The following is a 23316-nucleotide window of genomic DNA, read 5'->3' as shown; positions in this document are numbered from 1 at the left end:
ATTCTTCTTGTTCCACTCATTATAATGACCAGTTGGTGATAAACACCAGTCTGATTTTTGCATGAGGGTTTAATGAAATGGCAACAAATCAATTGTAAGTTGTGTCCGACAAAACACATGCTACGTTTTCGTAATCTGACGTTCCAAATTTTTAAACTGTTTCACAATTAAAACTTCTCCTGTTCCAGTGTTCCCATACATCAAAGTTTGTCCGACTAGACATCGTTAAGCTATTAACAACTTTTCAGCTTGCTATTAATCAACTTTTTTTTGGTAAGCGGGATCCAGGTCTGTAAGCAAAAAAGGTATCTTGTGATTTTTCTCTAAAATTTATTTTTGTCGAGTTATACGCGATTTAATATTTGAAAAACTATGAAAACTATACTATGAAAGGTAGAAACTGACCAAATCAAAGTTTAAAGTCCACCCTACAAAAGCCTGAAAAAATTTTTGTCATTATTTTATTACTAAGCTGTTATTTTTAATTATTAACAAAGAGCGCTAACTACGTATAGGCGGCCGTCAATAGTGAGTGCGAAAGAGATGCACCATTCCGGCCGTCTAATGGTGCATCTCACTTGCCTTACTTAGCGCTCATGGTTAACAATTAAAAATAACAGCTCAGTAATGAAATAATGACAAAATTTCTTCAGAATCCTGTAGCAGCGGCTTTCAACTTAGATTCAGTCACTTTTTGACTTTCATAATAATAATTTTTAATCGAGTTATTAAGCCTTGAAAATGGCCATTTTAAATCGAGTATAACTCAACAACAGTCAATTTTAGAGAAAAATTACAAGAGACCTTTTTAGCTCATAATGATCCAAAGAATCAAAAAAAATATATACGAAGTGAAAAAATTGATTTTTTAAAGTGAAAAAAATTGATTTTTCAAAGTGAAAAAATTGATTTTTTGAAGTGAAAAATTGATTTTTTGAATTTGTTTAAAAAAATTGTTTAAACAATTTTCCGACCGCGGCACCTCCCGGCACTCTGTATATTTGTTATAAGGAACTCTTTTTAAGTGAGTTTGTGCAACAAAATCGAATCGGAATATGTTACCTAACGGGGGCGACGATACAGCCTGGACTATAAGCTAACAACAAGAATTCAAATTCCGGTCTCCAGTTACGTCATGCGATGCGCGAACTCGGACGTATTTGCGCTACGGGAAGATACTATCTTGTTATTTATAGTATCATGACTTGAATAATATTTTGTAGCAACCTATATTTAGGACCTCTCATTAAATGTCAAAAATAATCCAGCTATCTCTTCTTGATGCTTTTTATAATCGCAGTAGCCTTGCTGAGACATTCTAGTATTGTGTAGTTTCGAATCTTCTCCATCCAATAAACTCTTAAAATTCTTCTCTTGCACCACATTTCGAGAGCCTCAAGGCGATTTAGTTCGATTTTATTCACAGTCCAAGACTCGACACCATACAGTAAGACACGTAGCAGTGAAGTAGTCGGATCCTTAATGCAAATTTTAGGTCTCTGTTACATAATACTTTGGACATCCTTCTAAAAGCGGTTCTTAATTGGGGGGTTTTATTAAATGATCAAATTACCATAACATAGCACCGGCAATTACTATTTTTATCTGGTCTCTGGCATTGAATTAAATAGATGGCAATTGAATAGATTTATTGTGGAACTTATTCATTTATTATGTTCCAAAGACTTTTAATAATTTTCGATTCCAAGGAATTCTGATATAATTATGTTTCATTTATTCAGTTATCAACAGGACACAAAATTCACTATTTATGTTCAATCGTAATCTCTTTCTTAAAAACAGTGTTAGTAGACACCAGGCGAGGTCTCAAGGAAGGGGCAATTGACTCCATTGATCCCCCTTGAATCCGCGCCTGCCAGGCTAAAATGGAGCTTCGCAGGTCATAACGCCAGACAAACGGACAAAAGGTGGAATACCACGATACAACAATGGAGACCATGGACAAGAAAGAGAGCAAGAGGAAGACCTCAGATGGGATGGGAAAAATTTTTAATATCTTTGAATTGAACTGCCCATTCTTCAACACATTTCAAGTAGTTTAGTGGGACCTTGTCCTTTCAACCACTGATGTGTTTTCGAATAATTAAAGGAAAGTAATCGTTATCAATTATTCTCTCTCGTAATTATTGATTTCATGACCCTTTCTTAATTGAAATTTTCCCCCTTTTTTTCACGGCAATGTGAAATAATGTAGCTTGGTTGTGTATGAACTGAAGCCTTTGTGATAAGCCATTTTCAAAAAAGAGCTGCAATATACTTGGGCAGTTCTTTAAATATTTTCTACAGCTGGCAAAAGAGCCTGCTTTGCTATCACCAAGAATTCTTTTATATTCGATTTCTGCGCTTTCACAAAAATCCTTCAACCTTTTAAAACGCACAGTACATTATGTTCAATATTTTAAACATCAATTGGAAGCAGGTACGTCGATGTAGTTGGAATAGTACTGTATTATGCAGAATGTGCGCTGCACAACCTACTCCAACATTGTTTTGGTTCAAATGTTCGTAAAGTTTCGAAAAAATGTTATTGATGCCTTTTGTAGCTTTTCCACCGAACTTTGCGTTAATTTTACCTGCATAAAAAGCAATAATTTTATTGTTCAAATTATTCTTTTTTAAAATAGTACTTATTGAGTCAAAAATTATTTTTGAAATTTCATTCGACAATGAAACAAAATCTAATATTCTAATTTTAATTCCCGTTTCTGGATAAAAAAATCTACAATTGTCGGAAAATTTTTTAAATCTTTGTGGTTGGAAGCATCAGAATATATATGGTGAAAACGCCAATTGCAAGATATGGCATCATAATATCGTGAAAACGAATATGGTGAAAAAACATATAACTGCTTCGGTTTTTGTCCTTGTATATCCAAATTTTTTGTCGTATAAAGTTTTGATCATTTAAGACGTATAATCCATTCATCTGAAACTTTGATTATGTCGTGGAAAGCAAATAGTCCTTTCGCTAATGCTAGCAGTGTTTGCTAGCATTGCGAAAAAATTGTTCCATTTTAAACGAAGAAGCTGCGCGTCACTAAAAATCTTTTGTGCCCCTTTGTCGCTAAATGTTTAGTAACATGGTTTTTTGCACCATATCAGACCAAACATTCAGCATTGCATTTATCACACCGTACCATAAAACACCATCCAGTAAATCTTCGTAAATCTCGGTACATTCTCTAATTTAGTTTATTCTGCATGAATTTTATGCGTTTTTATGTACCTTTTATTTCTTTATATTCACCATAATACTTAATAAATAATAAATAATATATTTTTAAAGTACATTTAAAATAAGATCTACAGATATTTTCTAAAAAGCGGAACATTTTTAAGAATCGGTGGGACGCGGGACATTCCACTAAAAAACGGTACTCTCCCGCCAAAATCTAGACGTGTGGTCGTTCTAAATTATTAACGTAGGTTATGGACGCATTAACTATGAGGTACCTTAAGCTAGCATGGCCACATGAGCAAAACCCAATTTAACCTATGCCGTAATTTTTCACCAATTTTTCACTAATTTATTACCACCCTAATAATTTTTCAGCCCTTAACCCCGCTTCAGGAGAGATGTCACGCTAGCTTAACATTCAAGCTAGCAAAATTCTCGAAAAAACGGCATTGCATGAGCGGAATCAAATTTAACCCATGCAATAATTTTTCACCCATATTAAACTAATTTATTACCACCCTAATAATTTTTCACCCCTTAACACCGCTTCAGGAGAGATGTCACGCTAGCTTAATATTCAAGCTAGCAATTCTCGATAAAACGGTATTGCATGAGCGGAATCCAATTTAACCTATGCAATAATTTTTCACCCATATTAAACTAATTTATTACCTTCCCAATAATTGTTCACCCCTTAACTCCGCTTCAGGAGAGATGTCACGCTAGCTTAATATTCAAGCTAGCAAAATTCTCGATAAAACGGTATTGCATGAGCGGAATCCAATTTAACCTATGCAATAATTTTTCACCCATGTTAAACTAATTTATTACCACCCCAATAATTGTTCACCCCTTAACCCCGCTTCAGGAGAGATGTCACGCTAGCTTAATATTCAAGCTAGCAAAATTCTCGATAAAACGGTATTGCATGAACGGAATACAATTTAACCTATGCAATAATTTTTCACTCATGTTAAACTAATTTATTACGACCCTAATAATTTTTCACCCCCTAACCCCACTTCAGGAGAGATGTTACGCTAGCTTAATATTCAAGCTAGCAAAATTCTCGAAAAAACGGCATTGCATGAGCGGAATCCAATTTAACCTATGCAATAATTTTTCACCCATGTTAAACTAATTTATGACCACCCTAATAATTTTTCACCCTTTAACCCCACTTCAGGAGAGATTTCAGGCTAGCTTAATATTTAAGCTAGCAATATTCTCGATAAAACGGCATTGCATGAGCGGAATCCAATTTAACCTATGCAATAATTTTTCACCCATGGTAAACTAATTTATTACCACCCTAATAATTTTTCACCTCTTAACCCCACTCCAGGGGAGATCTTCCGCTAGATTAATATTCAAGCCAGCAGAATTCCAAAAAATGGCACCTCGTGAGCGGAATTGTTTATAATAGGTATTATTACTGAAGAAAGAATTTGTCTTTAACGGCATTGTGTTTTGTAAATAAAATTTGCTATTTTAGTGGCCGATGGTATGTTAGTGATAAGCCCTTGAAAAACGTCAACCTCACCACCCAAAATCATCATCACCTCCACTTTTCACCCTCCGTAACTCCAGAACCGTTGATTTTATAACAATTATGTATAGGACCTTTTTTTATGAAATTTTGTTAAATTTTATGTAGAACATTTTTGTATAGAACATTGTTTATCCTAAAGCATAGATTTAAAAATATTGACGAAAAACGTAAAAAACTACTAATTTACCGACTTCTCCCCCATCTTCCTCATCTTTCCCCGCCCACCAAACCGGACGCTCAAAATGAACAATATGTGGACCATATAGAACAATTTGGTATAATTTTTTAAAATAAGGACACAAACATTTTTTTCCATAAGTGGTTTCCACACATTATAATTTCAAAATTTCACCCTGTATTATTCATAATATACCATACATGATGTAGTTCGATGAAATCAGGTTGTTAAGCAACTTTTAAAAGTATAAAAATATATAGGGTGTTTCATTAAAAATAAAGCTTATGGACTATGCTAGTCTAGACTTGCGTGAATCACCCTATACAATCAAATTTAGGTTTAAAATGCGTATATTTATGTTTAAAAATGGACGGGTCTTGGCGTTTTTTTAAATTGTTTAAAACAAGGACAGAAATAATTTTGTTCCATAAGTGCCTTCCACCCTATACAGGGTGAGTCATGAGTCGTGAGGAACTGTACATGCTCCTACTTCGTATAGAGGCGCCTATGGGGAATACCAAATGACCATTAAGAAGTGTCTGCTTCCATTGTTTAATAATATACAGGGCGAGTTTCGCATTTTGACAGAAATTTGTATTCGTCATAATTTTCGAACGGTCAGATCGATTCAGACTAGAAAAAAATCAGGTCCGGCTTTAAAAAATTAGTTCGTTTGTGTCTTAGAAAAAATTTCACCCTGTATACGCTTTTTGAAAACTCTAATATGAATTTTACAAATTAGACCAATAGGCAATTAAAATGGCATATTTATTTTTCCCCACACGATTACTTAATTTTTTATAAAAAAATCAAATTTGACTATGAATTAAAAGGTTGGTAAAGTGAACCATAGATTTAAAAAAATTAACTTTTATTACAAAAATTAATTTATTTTAAACAAATATTTAATTTATTTTACCACCCAATCGACTGATTTATTCAAACTAAAAAAAAAATCAGGCCCGGATTTAAAAAATTTGTTCGTTTTGGTCTTAGAAAAAATTTCACCCTGTATACGCTTTTTGAAAACTATAATATGAATTTTACAAATTATTGTAATTATTGATTCTTATTTTACTTATAAATATAGTAGGTATAAAGAAATGTACTATTTTATTTGTAAATAAGCCACAATTCAAGTTAAAAATAAAATTTCCCAAACAGCACAAGTACATCCCTGGGACGTACCTGGGATGTACCACTAGGACATTCGTACGTCCTGAGGACGTACGTTTCAGGTCCTGGGACATCCTCGGGACGTACCGACTAAAACCTCCTTGGGACGGTCGTCCAAAACCTCCTTGGAACCTCCGACCAAACCTTTTTAGGGCATTATGTAAAATGTTTTCAGAAATTTTAAACATGGCGTTTAATTATTATTTAAACAATGTTGACAAAGCCTAAAATTATTTTGCATAGGTTAAATTTGATTCCGCTCATGCAATGCCGTTTTTTCGAGAATTTTGCTAGCTTGAATATTAAGCTAGTCTGATATCTCTCCTGAAGTGGGGTTAAGGGGTGAAAAATTATTAGGGTGGTAATAAATTAATTTAATATGGGTGAAAAATTATTGCATAGGTTAAATTGGATTCCGCTCATGCAATGCCGTTTTTTCGAGAATTTTGCTAGCTTGAATATTAAGCTAGTCTGATATCTTTCCTGAAGTGGGGTTAAGAGGTGAAAAATTATTAGGGTTGTAATAAATTAGTTTAACATGGGTAAAAAATTATTGCATAGGTTAAATTGGATTCCGCTCATGCAATACCGTTTTATCGAGAATTGCTAGCTTGAATATTAAGCTAGCGTGACATCTCTCCTGAAGCGGTGTTAAGGGGTGAAAAATTATTAGGGTGGTAATAAATTAGTTTAATATGGGTGAAAAATTATTGCATGGGTTAAATTTGATTCCGCTCATGCAATGCCGTTTTTTCGAGAATTTTGCTAGCTTGAATATTAAGCTAGTCTGATATCTTTCCTGAAGTGGGGTTAAGGGATGAACAATTATTAGGGTTGTAATAAATTAGTTTAACATGGGTGAAAAATCATTGCATAGGTTAAATTGGATTCCGCTCATGCAATGCCGTTTTATCGAGAATTTTGCTAGCTTGAATATTAAGCTAGCGTGACATCTCTCCTGAAGCGGGGTTAAGGGGTGAAAAATTATTAGGATGGTAATAAATTAGTTTAACATGGGTGAAAAATTATTGCACAGGTTAAATTTGATTCCGCCCATGCAATGCCGTTTTTTCGAGAATTTTGCTAGCTTCAATATTAAGCTAGCGTGACATCTCTCCTGAAGCGGGGTTAAGGGGTGAAAAATTATTAGAGTGGTATTAAATTAGTTTGACATGGGTGAAAAAATATTGCATAGGTCAAATATCATTCCGCTCATGCAATGCCGTTTTATCGAGAATTTTGCTAGCTTGAACGTTAAGCTAGCGTGACATCTTTCCTGAAGCGGGGTTAAGGGGTGAAAAATTATTAGGGTAATAATAAATTAGTTTAACATTGGTGAAAAATTATTGCATAGGTTAAATTGGATTCCGCTCATGCAATGCCGTTTTATCGAGAATTTTGCTGGCTTGAATATTAAGCTAGCGTGACATCTTTCCTGAAGTGGGGTTAATGGGTGAAAAATTATTAGGGTGGTAAGAAATTAGTGAAAAATTGGTGAAAAATTTTGGCACAGGTTAAATTGGGTTTTGCTCATGTGGCCATGCTAGCTTAAGGTACCTTTAACTATGTACACTTCGGTGAATTTCGGTGAATCTGCGATTTGTTTTGATGCACAGCCTTTGATATTCGTTAATTTAGAGCTCCCAAGAGCGAATTACTGTGCACACACGAATCATGTTGTTTACTAATCGATTTTTAACGCACAAGACCCTACACACTATTCGTGAACTAACGTGCACTAACCGCGAATCGCGCATCGCGAATCACTCAACGAACTAGCCGCTACACACTATGCGTGCACTGCCCACGAATCGCGAATCGCACATCACGAATCGCGAATCGTGCATAATGTGTAGCCAGCTTAATAGTATTCTTATAAATTTCATAACCGCTTATTGTTGTGGTCTCAGGAAGTATCCTATTTAAAAATGGCGCTACCAGGTACAACCCTAAAGTTTCTCTAATAACATTCCTCGAATAAGAAGTCTTAGGGCCAGATCTCACTTGATCAATTAATTATTTTTGAACATTTTGATGTTTTGACAGCAGAAACAATAACCATGACATCGTGTATGCAGTAGTATCACCAGCACTTAATATTAAATATATTATGATTATTCTATCAATGTCTTTAGTTTCTACTTTTTCTTGTAACATTTTGTTTAATAGACCATCTTCATTATTAGTTACGGCCGAAATTAATTTAAGTTAATCTTTGGCTAACTTTAAAGATGTTCTTAAAGATTTTTCAAAATTTTGCGATCCACCTAAATTATACTTCATGGCTAAAGGTGCTGGCAATAGTTTTAATTTAGAGATATCATCAAATATTTTATGTATATACAATAGAAGCTAATTATCGTTTTACATAGAACTCAACTTTTCTGTTACATTCTGTGTATTAATAATAATATTTTCTTTAATTCCAAATTAAGTATTTTTTAATATCTGTAACTGTAAATTCAGGTTGAGAAAATTTGGTGTCATTAAAAGGATATTTAGAACAAAAAGGGATTATACAAAAAATAATTATTTTATTTCTACGAATTGCAAACAATTTTGAAGAGAAGGTAAAATTCCGAAAAGACCAGATTTAGGAAATAAAACTTTCCAACAGAAAAACAATATAATTAAAAAAAAATGTTTACAAATGTGTAGTAAGTTTCCCTTCATAAATATTTCCCAAATTATAATTTTTTATAGGAGCAGGCCCATAAACGTACGATTAAAAATTTGACAACATTATATAGTTTTTTCTGACATATAGAAAGCATAGGCATATCTCTGTACAAACGGTGCCATCTGAATGTGAATTTCAGAATAGTAAATTTTACCTCTTCCGATGATATCTCTAGCTCACTTTTCGCACGGGTCAGACGAAGCCGCAACAGGGCATGGTTTACGGGAAGCATTTACAAATGCTACTATACTACGGCACCAGAGTGCTGAAATCGGTTAGCCCTTGATACGCTACACTACAAACCCTCATTGATTTAGGCAGCTATTAAATGATAAGACTTCTATTAAAATTATGGTGCCTCAGTTTTTATTGCACTTAATATTATTGTAAGTATTGTATATTTCAATTTATTGTATTCAAATAGAAATGTCGAAACTGCAATAAACCTAGCATACTTAAGAATGCGTCTTTGATCCTAACCCGACAAACAAATAAAACAAAATTTAAAACAAAACTCCAATGAATAAAAGACAAATAAATATTTTTTTATTTTGATTTATTTATAAGTACAGATATAATTACTCATATACAGTGCGTCCATAAAGTAACGCAAAAATTCATTATTAACTAAATAAACAACATTATTAGAAATTACCGAAACAGGTCGATTTTTGATTTTAATTTATGATTTTTTGGGCATATATATCCTACTAGTGACGTCATCCGTCTCGACGTGATGACAGAATCGATGATTTTTTCAATAAGAATAGGGATCGTGTGATAGCTCATTTGAAAGGCAATTCAATTCTCTATTCAGTAATATAAACATTAACATACTTATTTATACAGGGTGTCCAAAAACAATTTTTAAATTAAGTTGATTGATACAAAAAGAATACATTGCATAGTTTATTTAATACTCTGGGCTTATTAGCAAAATTCATGGAAAAGTTATTTACCAGCAATTTTATTGCTGGAATCGAATTATAAGATCCTATATATTAATAATATAGGTATGCAAAGTCCGCAGATAGTGTGCTACTTTTTTTATAAACAAAATGGCGCCGACAAATCGTATTTTTTTCAATAATTGCTCTATAACTCCGAAGATTTTAACTTTACAACAAAAACACTCAAATAAAAATTCACCGCAATTAAATTCTGCATAGAGATATGTTTTTCCCGGTTTGCTCCGACGAAAATTTTCCTTGGAAAATGCGGGTTTTCCCAACAAAATCTCTAATTTTCAAATGAAGTTTTAGGTAAGTAATTATTAATCAATAATTAAATAACTTGGTGACATCAAAGCTTTCTTGGTGTAGATTGTAATTCCAGAAGCCGGTGAAAATTAAGCGAATATTTTAGCAGCAATTCAATTGTTAATTAACAATTTACGATCGCAATAATAACCAAAATAATCATGATATATTGATCAAACTTATAAAGATTTTAAAGATGAGATGCTTGTTTAATATTTTATCGACAAAATATAAATTTTTCTTTTTTTTGCATAATCTTTAAATTTTGAAAAAAATAATAATTATAAGATACATGGCGAGTTTCGCATTTTGACAGAAAATTGTATTCGTCATAATGTTTGAACGGTCAGATCGATGTGTCTCTTATTTTGGTCAATCGTTACACTATTGCCACCTAATCAACTGATTTATTCAAACTAGAAAAAATCAGGTCCAGCTTTAACAAAATTAGTTCGTTTGGGTCTTAAGAAAAATTTCACCCTGTATAAGCTTTTTGAAAACTCTAATATGAATTTTATAAATTAGACAAATAGGGAATTAAAATAACATATATTTTTTTCCGCACACGTTTGCTTAATTTTTTATAAAAAAATCAAATTTGATTATGAATTAAAAGTTTGGTAAAGTGAACCATAGATTTAACAAAATTAACTTTTATTAAAAAAATTAATTTTTTTTGAACAAATATTTAATTTATGTTATCACCAATCAACTGATTTATTCAAACGAGAAAAAAATCAGGTCCGGATTTAAAAAATAAGTTCGTTTTGGTCTTAGAAAAAATTTCACCCTGTATAAACTTTTTGAAAACTCTAATATGATTTTTACAAATTAGACAAATAGGCAATTAAAATGGCGTACTTATTTTTTTCCTCACACGATTACTTAATTTTTTATAAAAAAAATCAAATTTGACTATGAATAATTAAAAGTTTGGTAAAGTGAACCATAGATTTAAAAAAAATAGCTGTTATTACAAAAATGAATTTTTTTTGAACAAATATTTAATTTATCTTATCACCCAATCAACTGATTTATTCAAACTAGAAAAAAATCAGGCCCGGATTTAAAAAATTAGTTTGGGTCTTAGAAAAAATTTCACCTTGTATACGTTTTTTGAAAACTCTAATATGAATTTTACAAATAAGACAAATAGGCAATTAAAATGGCTTATTTATTTTTTCCCCACACGATTACTTATTTTTTTATTAAAAAATCAAATTTGACTATGCATAAAAAGTTTGGCAAAGTTTTTGCATAAATTTAAAAAAATTAACTTTTTTTACAAAAATTAATTTACAAAAACAACGTTTTTCTTAAAATTAAAAGTTTTACCATTTTTTTTTTTTTTTCTATAACACGTCTAGATCTAAAACTTCCCATAACACTTCTTTTGGACTCTATAGTTTAACACAGACGTGATTAAATTGATAAATTTTAAATTTTTCCACCTAATTTTTGCGATTTACAAGTTTGCAGCTTTTACAAGAAGAAGACTGAACACTTCTTTTGGACTATAGTTTAACACAGACGTGATCAAATTGATAAATTTTAAATTTTTCTACCTAATTTTTGCGATTTACAAGTTTGCAGCTTTTACAAGAAGAAGACTGAAAGTCTACAACAATTGTCATAGTCTTCACAATGGTAAGAGGTATGTGCTGTAAAAATTTCAGAAAAAAAAATATTAAAATGGAACAGAGTTGTAGCGAGTTAAACTGTGAGTTCATTTTTTTTTTTTCATTTTTAGGTTAAAATTCCGATTTTAACAAATTTGATTTTTTAATAAAAAATTAAGTAATCATGTGGGGAAAAAATAAATATGCCATTTTAATTGCCTATTTGTCTTATTTGTAAAATTTATATTAGAGTGTTCAAACAGCGTATACAGGGTGAAATTTTTTCTAAGACCCAAACGAACTAATTTTTTTAAAGCCGGACCTGATTTTTTTCTAGTTTGAATAAATTAGTTGATTAGGTGGTAATAGTGTAACGATTGGCTAAAATAAGACACACATCGATCTGACCGTTCAAAAATTATGACGAATACAAATTTCTGTCAAAATGCGAAACTCACCCTGTATATTATTAAACAATGGGAGCAGACACTTTTTAATGGTCATTTGTTATTCCCCATAGGAGCCTCTATACGAGGTAGGAGTATGTACAGTTCCTCATGACTCACCCTGTATTAATAACATAGGTATGCAAAGTCCGCAGATAGTGTGCTACTTTTTTTATTAACAAAATGGCGCCCCCAAATCGTGTTTTTTTCAATTATTGGTCTAACTCCGAAGATTCTAACTTTACACCAAAAACACTTAACTAAAAATTCGCCCCAATTTAATTCTACATAGAGGCATGTCTTTCCTGATTTGCTCCGACGAAAATTTTCCTCGGAAAATGCGGGTTTTCCCAACAAAATCTCTAATTTTCAAATAAATTTTTTGGGCAATTAATTATTTATCAATAATTAAATAACTTGGTAAAATAAAAGCTTTCTTGGGATAGATTATAACTGCAGAAGCCGGTGAAATTTAAACGAATATTTTAGCAACAATTCAATTGTTAATTAACAATTTACAGTCGCAATAACAACCAAAATAATCATGAGACATTGATCAAACTTAGAAAGATTATAAAGGTGTAATGCGTATTTAATATTTTGTCGACAAAATATAAATTTTTCATTTTTTTTGCATAATCTTTAAATGTTTAAAAAAAATTGTTATAAACAAATTAACATTCCTCAGAAATTGTTTATTATATTATAATTTTAAAAAATACTTAAAATGCGTATTTCGAAGGTCTTGAAAATGAATGCTTTAAATTTTTTTTCCAACCATTTGCAAAACAGTTATGAAACAGCAAAGTAAACATACGATTATTCCGTTGTTTATAATTGGTTTTAATTGTTTCAAACTTAAAAGTGAGTTGTACAAACTAATTACTCTCAAAAAATATCAAATATTAGTTCAATGGTTATAATATAATCAAAGATTAAAAATGTTTTTTTTTGTAATTTTTAGCGCGAAAGTAGGCTTGATACAGAGCTGGAGATAAAATGTTCACTCGAAGCGACTGACACGCTTTAAACTCGCGCGAGTTGTGATGTGGACGGGTAGCTACGGTACTGTATTAGTCTACTTTCGCGCGTATAAATTACAAAAAAATATATTTATAATCTTTAATTAAAATATAACCATTAAACTAATAATGAATATTTTTTGTAAGTAATTAGCTTGTACTTTGAACTCACTTTTACGCTTTGAAAGAATTTAAAAAAATTATAAACAACGTAGTAATCGTATGTTTATTTGCTGTTTCATAACTTTTTTGCAAATGGCTGCAAAAAAGTTCTAAAGCATTCATTTTAAAGATCCTTGAAATACGCATTTTATCTATTTTTTAAAATTAGAATATAATAAAAACTTTCTGGGAAACGTTATTTTGTTTATAACTATTTTTTTTAAACATTTAAAGATTATTCAAAAAAATTAAAAATTTATATTTTGTCGACAAAATATTAAATAGGCATCTCATCTTTATAAGATTTCAAAGTTTGATCAGTGTATCATAATTATTTTGGTTATTATGGCGGCCGTAAATTATTAATTAAGAATTTAATTTTTGCTAAAATATTCGTTTAATTTTCACCGGCTTCTAAAACTATAATCTAAACCAAGAAAGCTTTTATGTCACCGAGTTATTTATTTATTGGTAGATAATTACTTATCTAAAACTTTATTTGAAATTTAATGATTTTGTTGGGAATACCCGCATTTTCCGAGGAAAATTTTCGTCGGAGCAGATCGGGAAAAACATGTCTTTATGCAGAATTTAATTTCGGTGAATTTTTATTAGGGTGCTTTTGGTGTAAAGTTAAAATGTTCGGAGTTATGGAGCAAAAATTGAAAAAAACACGATTTGGGGGCGCCATTTTGTTAATAAAAAACGTAGCACACTATCTGCGGACTTTGCATACTTATATTATTATTATATATAATCCAGTGGCAACGCGTGACTTTCTGAAATGTTATTAAAACCAGATGCAAAAAATCTTATTTAAAAAAATTAAGATATGGCTAAATGTATATATACACTCACCGGCACCAAATTCCGTCACCCAAAATTTTTGATTAAGTTTGACAGTCTATAACTTTATTATTTGTACTTCGATTTTAAATATTCTTGCACGAGTTTGTAGGTACATGTAGAGTTTGTTCAACATTAAATGGTTTGAGTTCAATTAATGCGTTCGTAAATATTATTAAATTTATCTGACCTGGCCCATTGTTAAGACCCACCCGGAGCGATAAGCCACCGAGGTGGACAGAGTTGGTCTTTTGCAATTAACACTGACTAGACGGTACTACCATAATAAAGCCTAAAATAAATTTTACCTGAAACCGGGCCTTTTATACTATTATCGGTTAATCCGGGCTGTTTATAGTGGTAACTAATTGAACTTAACCATTTACTGTTTAACATACCAGTTTGTTCAACAGTAAATGGTTTGAGTTCAATTAATGCGTTCGTAAATATTATTAAATTTATCTGACCTGGCCCATTGTTAAGACCCACCCGGAGCGATAAGCCACCGAGGTAGACAGAGTTGGTCTTTTGCAATTAACACTGACTAGACGGTACTCCCATAATAAAGCCTAAAATAAATTTTACCTGAAACCGGGCCTTTTATACTATTATCGGTTAATCCGGGCTGTTTATAGTGGTAACTAATTGAACTTAACCATTTACTGTTTAACATACCATACTAATGTCAATTGCTATTATTCCGGTAACAAAAATTTTTTGCTTAGATGGCATTATACGGGGGTGAATATAAGCGTTGTTTTTTCTCCTATCTTTAAAAAATTCTGTGGAAAAATTGGAGTGCTGATTTCGTTTCATACTCCTTTTGCATTATCCTGGAGGTATCACTAAGGTCATGTTTTTTGAATTATCTGAATATCTCTTTTCTTGTAAGAGCTGTAATTAAAAACACTGCTTTAAAGGTTTATTTAATTAAAAATATCAAACGCACTAAAATTAACAAAACAAAACAAATTTAACAACGAAACAAAACAATTCAATAGCGGTTATATCCACCTCTTGCAGCAACGACTGCTCGCAATCTGTTTAGCATCTAATAAAGATGTGTTTTCCTTGCCTGGGGAATAGCCCGATATTCCTCTACCAGGGCCATAACTGTACCAAATTTTCTGGAGGCCTAGGATGACGGCAAATAGCTTTTTTTATTCATCCTATAAATGCTCAATATGATTGAGATCTGGGCTGCATGCGGGCCATTCTAATCTTATCAATCCAACCTCAATTGTATGAGTCAATCAGTGTTTTTATTTACAAAAAATGGTACAGCTCTTACAAGAAAAAAATATTCGGATAATTCAAAAAACAAAATGTTGGTGATGCCTCCGGGAAATATGACAGGACTATGAAACAAATTCAGCTATTCCATTTTTCCACAGAATTTTTTAAAATTAGAAGAAAATACAACGCTTCTTTCAACCCTGTACCATGACATGCAAGCAAAATTTTTTGTTACCGGAATAATACCAAACAATATGAATACATGTACCTACAAACTGGTGTAAGAATCTTAAAAATCTAAGCACAAATAATAAAGTTATAAATAATTTATACAATTATTGTCAAACTTAATCAAAAATTTTGGGTGGCGGAATTTTGTGCCGGTGAGTGTAGCTTCAATAATATCATTTTGTATATCACTTGAAACTCTCGAAATAACAGATGTTTCTAGATGTTGACAAAATTTTTGATCTTTTTTGGCAATTAATGTTAACAATTCCCTGTAATTGCCTGGATTGTCAGAGTTGTCGCACTCAAAATGACCACGAAACGCTAGTTCTTGTTTGGCCCAAAAACATACAGTATCTATTATAAGTGTGCTAAGGATATACCTATCTATTTTTTTAACAAACTCATTATGTTTAGCAATACAGTAGACTCGCGATTATCCGAGTCTGGATTATCCGAGCCCCTCGGTTAACCGAGGCAAAAGTCATAACTCATGCCCCGGAATCTTATATGAACAAACTGGGGAATTTCCCCCATCACTTTCACTACCGTCAGCTAATAAAGAGAAATGACAGCCTATCTCGCTCACGAAGACTTTAACCAATCATTTATGTTAACGCCATATCTGAATGTCATAAATAAAATAATCAAACGAGGCTTAACTCGGCAATGTCAATTCTGTCAAAAGTAATGACAGTTAGTGGAAAAATTTTTCCATTAGTTTACAGTTTTTATCTTTTATTGTATTACCTTTAACGATTTGTTCTTAGTAATTTCAATTTAAGTTGGTTCCTTATCCTTCGTTGATAAAGTGTAGTTTTGTTTTAGTTACGAAACGAAAGAACTTTTGTGTTGTGTTAATAAAAAAAACTGAACATGATTTATTATTGTTGTGTACCGTTGTGTACAAATCATAGAAAAGTTAGAAAAATGCATAGATAGGTAAATAGTAATTAGTTTATAACTGTTTTATCTGAAACAATAAATAAATACACGTACCTATATTTAGAAAAACATTGTCATAACTTTTTTATATCCCTTTTCCTTACTAAATTTGACAGCAAAAATAACATATTTTTGTAACTTGGGAATTCCGAATAATTTATGAGTATTACTTAGATATTATTTAAATAAAATACTTTAACAAGCTTAGTAAGTTCTGGTATTTTATTTTAATAATATAGGTGAGATTATAAGAAGATATTTTAATTAGTAACGAAAGGGCCCGCAAGAGGCGCTGAACGGATGAAATTAATGCTTGTCCATTTAAATTTCCCGCCAAATGGTGATTAGTTAACACTACGGTCGCAAGTGGCGAAAGGAACCAAATTTTTACAGTGAGTTGCCTATCTATCCGGTAATACTATATTATTAATCTATGGTCATAACTGGTGAGTTACAACTTTCAACTTTGGCACAACATCGCCTCCTCAAAAAGAGGAATGAAGCTTACGCAAAAATCAATCAGACACTTTTTAAAACAGTAACAATGATAAGATAAATGTTTTTATCTTTTATAGACAGTACTGTATTAGTTTTGTCATTAAAATATCAACAGTTATGGTTATTTACGTGTTTTTCTATCAATATAACATAACCAATCTGTGTTAACCGAGTTTTTCCGTATCCGAGGTAGTCACGGTCCCAGTTACCTCGGATAATCGCGAGTCTACTCTATTTGCTTTAAAAGCTTGGTTAAGAGAACTTTTGATTTTTGTTTTGCCAAACTGAATCAAATTGGGTATACATCTTACATGTAGGTAACGGAGAAATTTCATATCTCCTTTTTAAAAATCAAACACTATTCAAATCGTGAGCATGGTCCACCCATTTATCTGTAGAATCCAGAAGACATGGGCAACAATACAGTATATTTTTCTTGCAACCATAATATAACCAAGGATTTTCACTGTACCAAGTAAATTTAAAATATCGAACTACTTTTGTTGATTCCCTTTTTAAATTGTTTAAAATAGGTCTTTCATTTTTAATCTCATTTTTTTCTTCAAAATTATACAAGGAGAATTACTTTTCAAGTAGTTGATCGATTAAGAAGCGACACTCATCCATTGTTAACTGCACGCACACTTTTTTTAGGTACTGTCACCAATTTTAAATCTGGTAACAGCGCTACTGATACACAGCGCGCTTATGCCGTCGCTTCTTCAAAATTTTCAGTCACTAGCCGGTCCCGAGCGCCAGCGTGGGTATATAACCATTGTAACCAGAAATGAGTCTGGTAACAGAGTATAATAAAGTGCAACTGAGTCACATAAACTCGCCAATATTTTCGTGTCTACGAGTAGTTGGCTATTTACGGAGTTAGGTACTATTACCACATAATATAATAATAATATATTACTATTGGTAAATAGACATCGTCATAAAATATTTATTTGCAAGATTCTTAACTGTTACCAATGGTAACAGTGGTTACATGGACGCTTCGCCGGTGATATAATCATAAGCTTCGATTCCAGCAATAAAATTGCTGGTAAATAACTTTTCCCAAAAATGGCATATTCTCCGATAATCAGCCCAGACTATAATTCAAAATACATTTTACTGCTGTCAGAAAACAAATAAAATATTTATTTCAGATATAAACATGGGCTTAGGTAAATTGAGTCCCGTATACCTGAATTAAGAAGGGTCAAAATATTTAGATGGTCGAATTGAGTCCCGGGCATCGTAATCCTTCTAATTATGGTTTGTTCAACAGTAAATGGTTTGAGTTCAATTAGTGCGGCCGTAAATATTATTAAATTTATCTGACCTGGCCCAGTGTTAAGACCCACCCGGAGCGATAAGCCACCGAGGTAGACAGAGTTGGTATTTTGCAATTAACACTGACTAGACGGTACTCCCTTAATAAAGCCTAAAATAAATTTTACCTGAAGCCGGGCCTTTTATACTATTATCGGTTAATCCGGGCTGTTTATAGTGGTAACTAATTGAACTTAACCATTTACTGTTTAACATACCATACCTTTTAACAGCGTTTTAATTTGTAAGTATTTTATTGGTTATGCATTTATGGTAATCAAATAAAAAGTAATATGTATACCACAAAATATTTAGTATAGAGTGCGATCTATCTGTATACGATACAGTGTTAAGTTGATTGCCAATGAAAATCGTTCTTAGTGAAAAAGAAAAACAATAATTGATTGTGTTGAATGGCTTCAAACATCGTTTTCAAAATTATTTAAAAAATGATGGCAAGCGTTGGATTTGTTGTGCACAGACGAAAGAAAAATGAAAAGCATTTTTAAAAACCCTAGGGTACAACGTAGTGACGGAAATTATGGATGACCACAATCATAGTTAATTAAACGAAGATGTACTCAATCGTCAAATGTTAGTAACTCCTTGAAGTGAAAGACCGTAGAAGATATCAGTGAACGACCTATGAAAATGGGGGATATGAAAATTTTGCATGAGGAATTACGAAATAATATTATTTCCTTGTTATATTAGTACCTTGGCTACCAAAGATGTGGAATTGGTCAGAAAAATATGTATAACGCCCGACGATCTCTTCTGCCTAAATTGCCAAAAAGTATGGAAGAAACTCATAAACATTAAAACATTTCCAATGAATACCTAAAAAAGGAGCAATTGAAAGGAGCAATTGTATTATTACAACAGCAATTGAACTTTTGAATATTGCTCAAAGTTTTTTATGCAAATGTTCTCCATCCATGATCTAAAAGAAGATCATTATATACCTTTGGTTTTCTTCTTATTGTCAAATAGAAAAAAACATACATATACATAGACTGGCATTTAAATACCTTACTTAGCACATATTTAGCATGTAAATGTGGTTATATTGTTTACTGTAAATATTTTAGGATTGCATTTTTGTAATAAAATTATATGTTATAAAATAAATTATTGTTTTCTCATTCCTAGAAAACATTACGTACACCGACTAAGCCCCAGGTAGGCACGAGACTCAATTTACCAATCTTCGGGACTCAACTCGGCTATTGGAAAGACGGATTATAAATTCTGGGACTCAATTAGGTTACTCCGATAAACATTACTTTTTGCTTAAATTCAATGTTAAAGCTGCTACCCACCTGCCTCTTGACAGGTTGAACATTTAATTTTAGCGAAAAGCAATGTTCATTTGCCAAATAAAAATTTTATTTCTGTTTTATGACAGGAGTAAAATGTATTTTGAATTAAATAAATAACGCAGATTCGTCTTTGTGTCAATTAATTTAATATAAAAAAGATTTGGACCCCCTGTATAAATAATTATGTTGATGTTTATATGATTGAATAGAGAATTGAATTTCCTTTCAAATCAGCTAGCACACGACCCCTATTCTTCTTTAAAAAATCATCGATTACGTCATCACGTCCAGACGGATGACGTCACTAGTATGATACAATGACGTCACTAGTATGATATAATATAACAAATATCATAAATTAAAATCAAAAGTCGACATGTTTCGGTAATTTCTAATAATGTTGTTTATTTATCTAATAATGAATTTATGCAATACTTTATGGACGCACTGTATACGGGTAATTATGTCTGTACCTACCTATAAATAAATAAAAATAAAAAATATTTATTTCTTTTTTATTCAATGGCGTTTTTTATAATTTTTGTTTTATTTGTTTCTCGGGTTAGGGTCAAAAAACACATTCTTTAATATGCTAGCTTTATTGCAGTTTAGACATTTCTAATAAAAAAAAAATAAAAGTAAAGCAACAAAATGTACAGCCGGTTCCTAAAAAAACTGATACGACTCTTAGTAAGATTTGATCATGTTGAGCAGTGTATTTGATTGATCTGACATTATATTTATTATGACAGACAAATAATAAAATAAACAAACAACAAACAACTGATTACATAAAATATTATGTTAATTCATAAATTGTACTAATTATTAAGGTCTAAATGTTTATATTATTTTGAATTCCTGTATTTTATAAAGAGTATATAATTTATTTTATAAAGAGTATATTTTTTGAGGTTGAACCAGAATGGGTCGAACAGAATCACGGTTCTTAGACATTACTACGGTTGCCCAGATCGACTAACCAATGAACACTAAGGGTGCGATAACGTTACGAGAGTACTGTCATTTGAATCGTAATATGATTTTTTCGAATCATAAAAAAACTAATAAGTATTTTAGAAAAATTTAAACGCAGGATGAAATATTACATTATTACCGAGGGCGGAAAGCCCCTTAGAATAAACAAGCAGTTTCTATTGAATCAAATATTTGAAATTAAATATCACACTTCTCTTTTATTTTCAGCCCTGTAACTTATTAAAATAAATATTATAGAAGTTTTCAGGGACTTTCAACCCTCGGTAATAATGTAGTCTTTCATTCTGAGTTTAAATTTTTCAAAAATATTTAATAGTTTTCTCAGAATTCGAAAAAAATGAATACAATTAAAATACATTGAGAATTTTGACATGCGTCACAATTTTGCATTAACTCAATGTAAAATTCTAAACTGTTGAATTCCAGCTTCCCTAATTATTTGACATCAAAAGACATTGGAAACTATTTGTAGAGGATTGAAATCTGTATTGAAAACAACTGTTAAAATTGGTCTACGTAATTAAACATATTCCAAAATTTTGTAAAAATGTAATACATTTAAGTTTTCAGCCCAAACTTAGGCCACACACAATGCAATAATGTTCACATTTTTGAACTGTCAATATTTTTATTGTATCATCTATTGTAACAATACAGTTAATAAGATACCCTCAGTTGCGGAGAAAGTATTAATAATAAAGATTAATAATACAGTCTAATAACCGTGGAACACAATAAGCTATCTGACAAATTTTAAGATTTGGCAGTGACATTGACAGTATGTAAATATTAAGTATTTATCCTTCAAAATACACTGCTCAATTTTCTACAAAATACGCTTCAAGAGTCGTATCAGTTTTTTATGGAACCAGGTGTACCTATGTATCTATAAAAATAATATTGAGTACTTATGTTATGAAATAAGAAATTTATGACTATGAATCTGCAATCAATCACAAACAAGTCTGGCTAAAAACATTTTTCAGAAAAGAAAAGACATTTCTATTCCTGTTTTTCAATCAATAAATTGAAATATAAGTATACAATAATATTAATTGCAATAAAAACTTACCAAAATTTAATAGATGTCTTATAATTTAATAGGTGCCGAAATCAATGAGGGTTTGTAGCATAATAGTGTATATCGAAGGCTAACCGATTTCAGCACTCTGGTGCCGTAGTATAGGAGCATCCGTAAATATGCTTACGGGAAACGCCCGAGCCCCAAAACTTTTTTCCATATTTCTCCCTTCTATGGTTTAAGCATTAAACACGGCTTTCATTACCGGATTCCTTCCCTGGCTCAAATCGCCCACCTTTATCCGGGCTTGGGACCGACACTGATGGTTACTCCACTACTCAATCTACCCAGCAGCTACCAGAGACAGATTTATTACATAGGTGTACTGTTAAAAATCAACAAGTTTATTTAACACGTGTTTTATTAAAAGGTTATACAAATGTTTAAAAATAAATACGATCATTCAAACTAATCTATTTTATTAAAAATAAGTCTTAGCGGTTTGGATGGAATTGTCACCATTTTCAAAATGTCCTCAATTTCTGATTCGTTAATAATTATAAATTCAAACTCTTGAACTATTTTAGAAATAGTCATTTGTAACTGAGTTTCTGCGATTTTCCTGCCTATGCAAGATCTAGATCCAATACCGAATGGTAAACTAGCTTGTTGTAGAGATAAATCACTTCCTTTATCTCTGCTCCACCGTTCAGGAAGGAAGAGCTCTGGGTTTTTAAAATACTTAGAATCCCGCCCACTTGTATGAATCGACATAACCATAAGAGTATTCTTAGGAACTTCATACCCGCTTATGGTTGTTGTCTCAGGAAGTATTCTATTTAAAAATGGCGCTACTGGGTATAACCTTAAAGTTTCTCTAATAACATTCCTCAAATAAGAAGACTTAGGGTCAGATCTAACTTGATCTCGTAATTCTTTTTGAACATTTTGATGTTTTGAGAGAAGAAACAATAACCATGACATCGTGTATGCAGTAGTATCACCAGCACTTAATATTAAATCTATGATTATTCTATCAATGTCCTTAGTTTCTACTTTTTCTTGCAACATTTTATTTAATAGACCATCTTCATTATTAGTAACGGCCGAAATTAAATTAAGCAAATCTTTGGCTAACTTTAAAGATGTTCTTACAGAATTTTCAAAATTTTGCCATCTACGTAAATTATACTTCATGGCTAAAGGTGCTGGCAAGAGTTGTAATTTACAGGTATCATCAAATATTTTATGTAAAACAGAAGCTAATTGCTTTACATAGAACTCTACTTTTCTGTTACATTCTGTGTATTTATCTGCACCAACCAAGACTGATACTATTATATCTAATGACCATTTATACAATTGCTGCTCTAAATTTGGGAATTCTTGATTTTGGTGTTCAGATATTCGCTGGACCAGCAAATCTGCAGCAACATTGCAGGAGTCTTCTATCCAAGTTAGGTTGCCTCTAAGGAGCAATTTGTTCATTGTTCTCCGAAAATGAAGCCATTCTTCCCCGTCCATGAAGAATAATCCTCTAGAGTAGTCGTATTTTTCATTGTACAAAAGCCACGCATCTGGTTTAAGATGGAGCGGATATTTACC

At 31.7% G+C, this 23316-nt stretch overlaps 2 protein-coding genes across 2 annotated transcripts in view; one reads left to right on the top strand and one right to left on the bottom strand.

The window, feature by feature from the left end:
* The window catches only part of LOC114339427 (tyrosine-protein kinase transmembrane receptor Ror-like), a 294108-nt gene that overhangs the window by 120751 nt on the left and 150041 nt on the right, over positions 1 to 23316 (top strand). The window lies entirely within an intron of this gene.
* The window catches only part of LOC126881410 (cytochrome P450 315a1, mitochondrial), an 85430-nt gene continuing 84228 nt past the window's right edge, over positions 22115 to 23316 (bottom strand). Inside the window, exon 2 of the mRNA XM_050645674.1 lies at positions 22115 to 23315. Coding sequence (XP_050501631.1) covers positions 22180 to 23315 — 1136 coding nt within the window. The 3' untranslated portion in view covers positions 22115 to 22179. The remainder of the gene's footprint in view (position 23316) is intronic.

The sequence above is a fragment of the Diabrotica virgifera genome, chromosome 3, assembly GCF_917563875.1.
Source record: "Diabrotica virgifera virgifera chromosome 3, PGI_DIABVI_V3a".
In the NCBI taxonomy this organism is placed as follows: domain Eukaryota; kingdom Metazoa; phylum Arthropoda; class Insecta; order Coleoptera; family Chrysomelidae; genus Diabrotica; species Diabrotica virgifera.
Note: the sequence above shows the minus strand (reverse complement) of the source record. Positions and strands in the feature narration are given on the sequence as shown.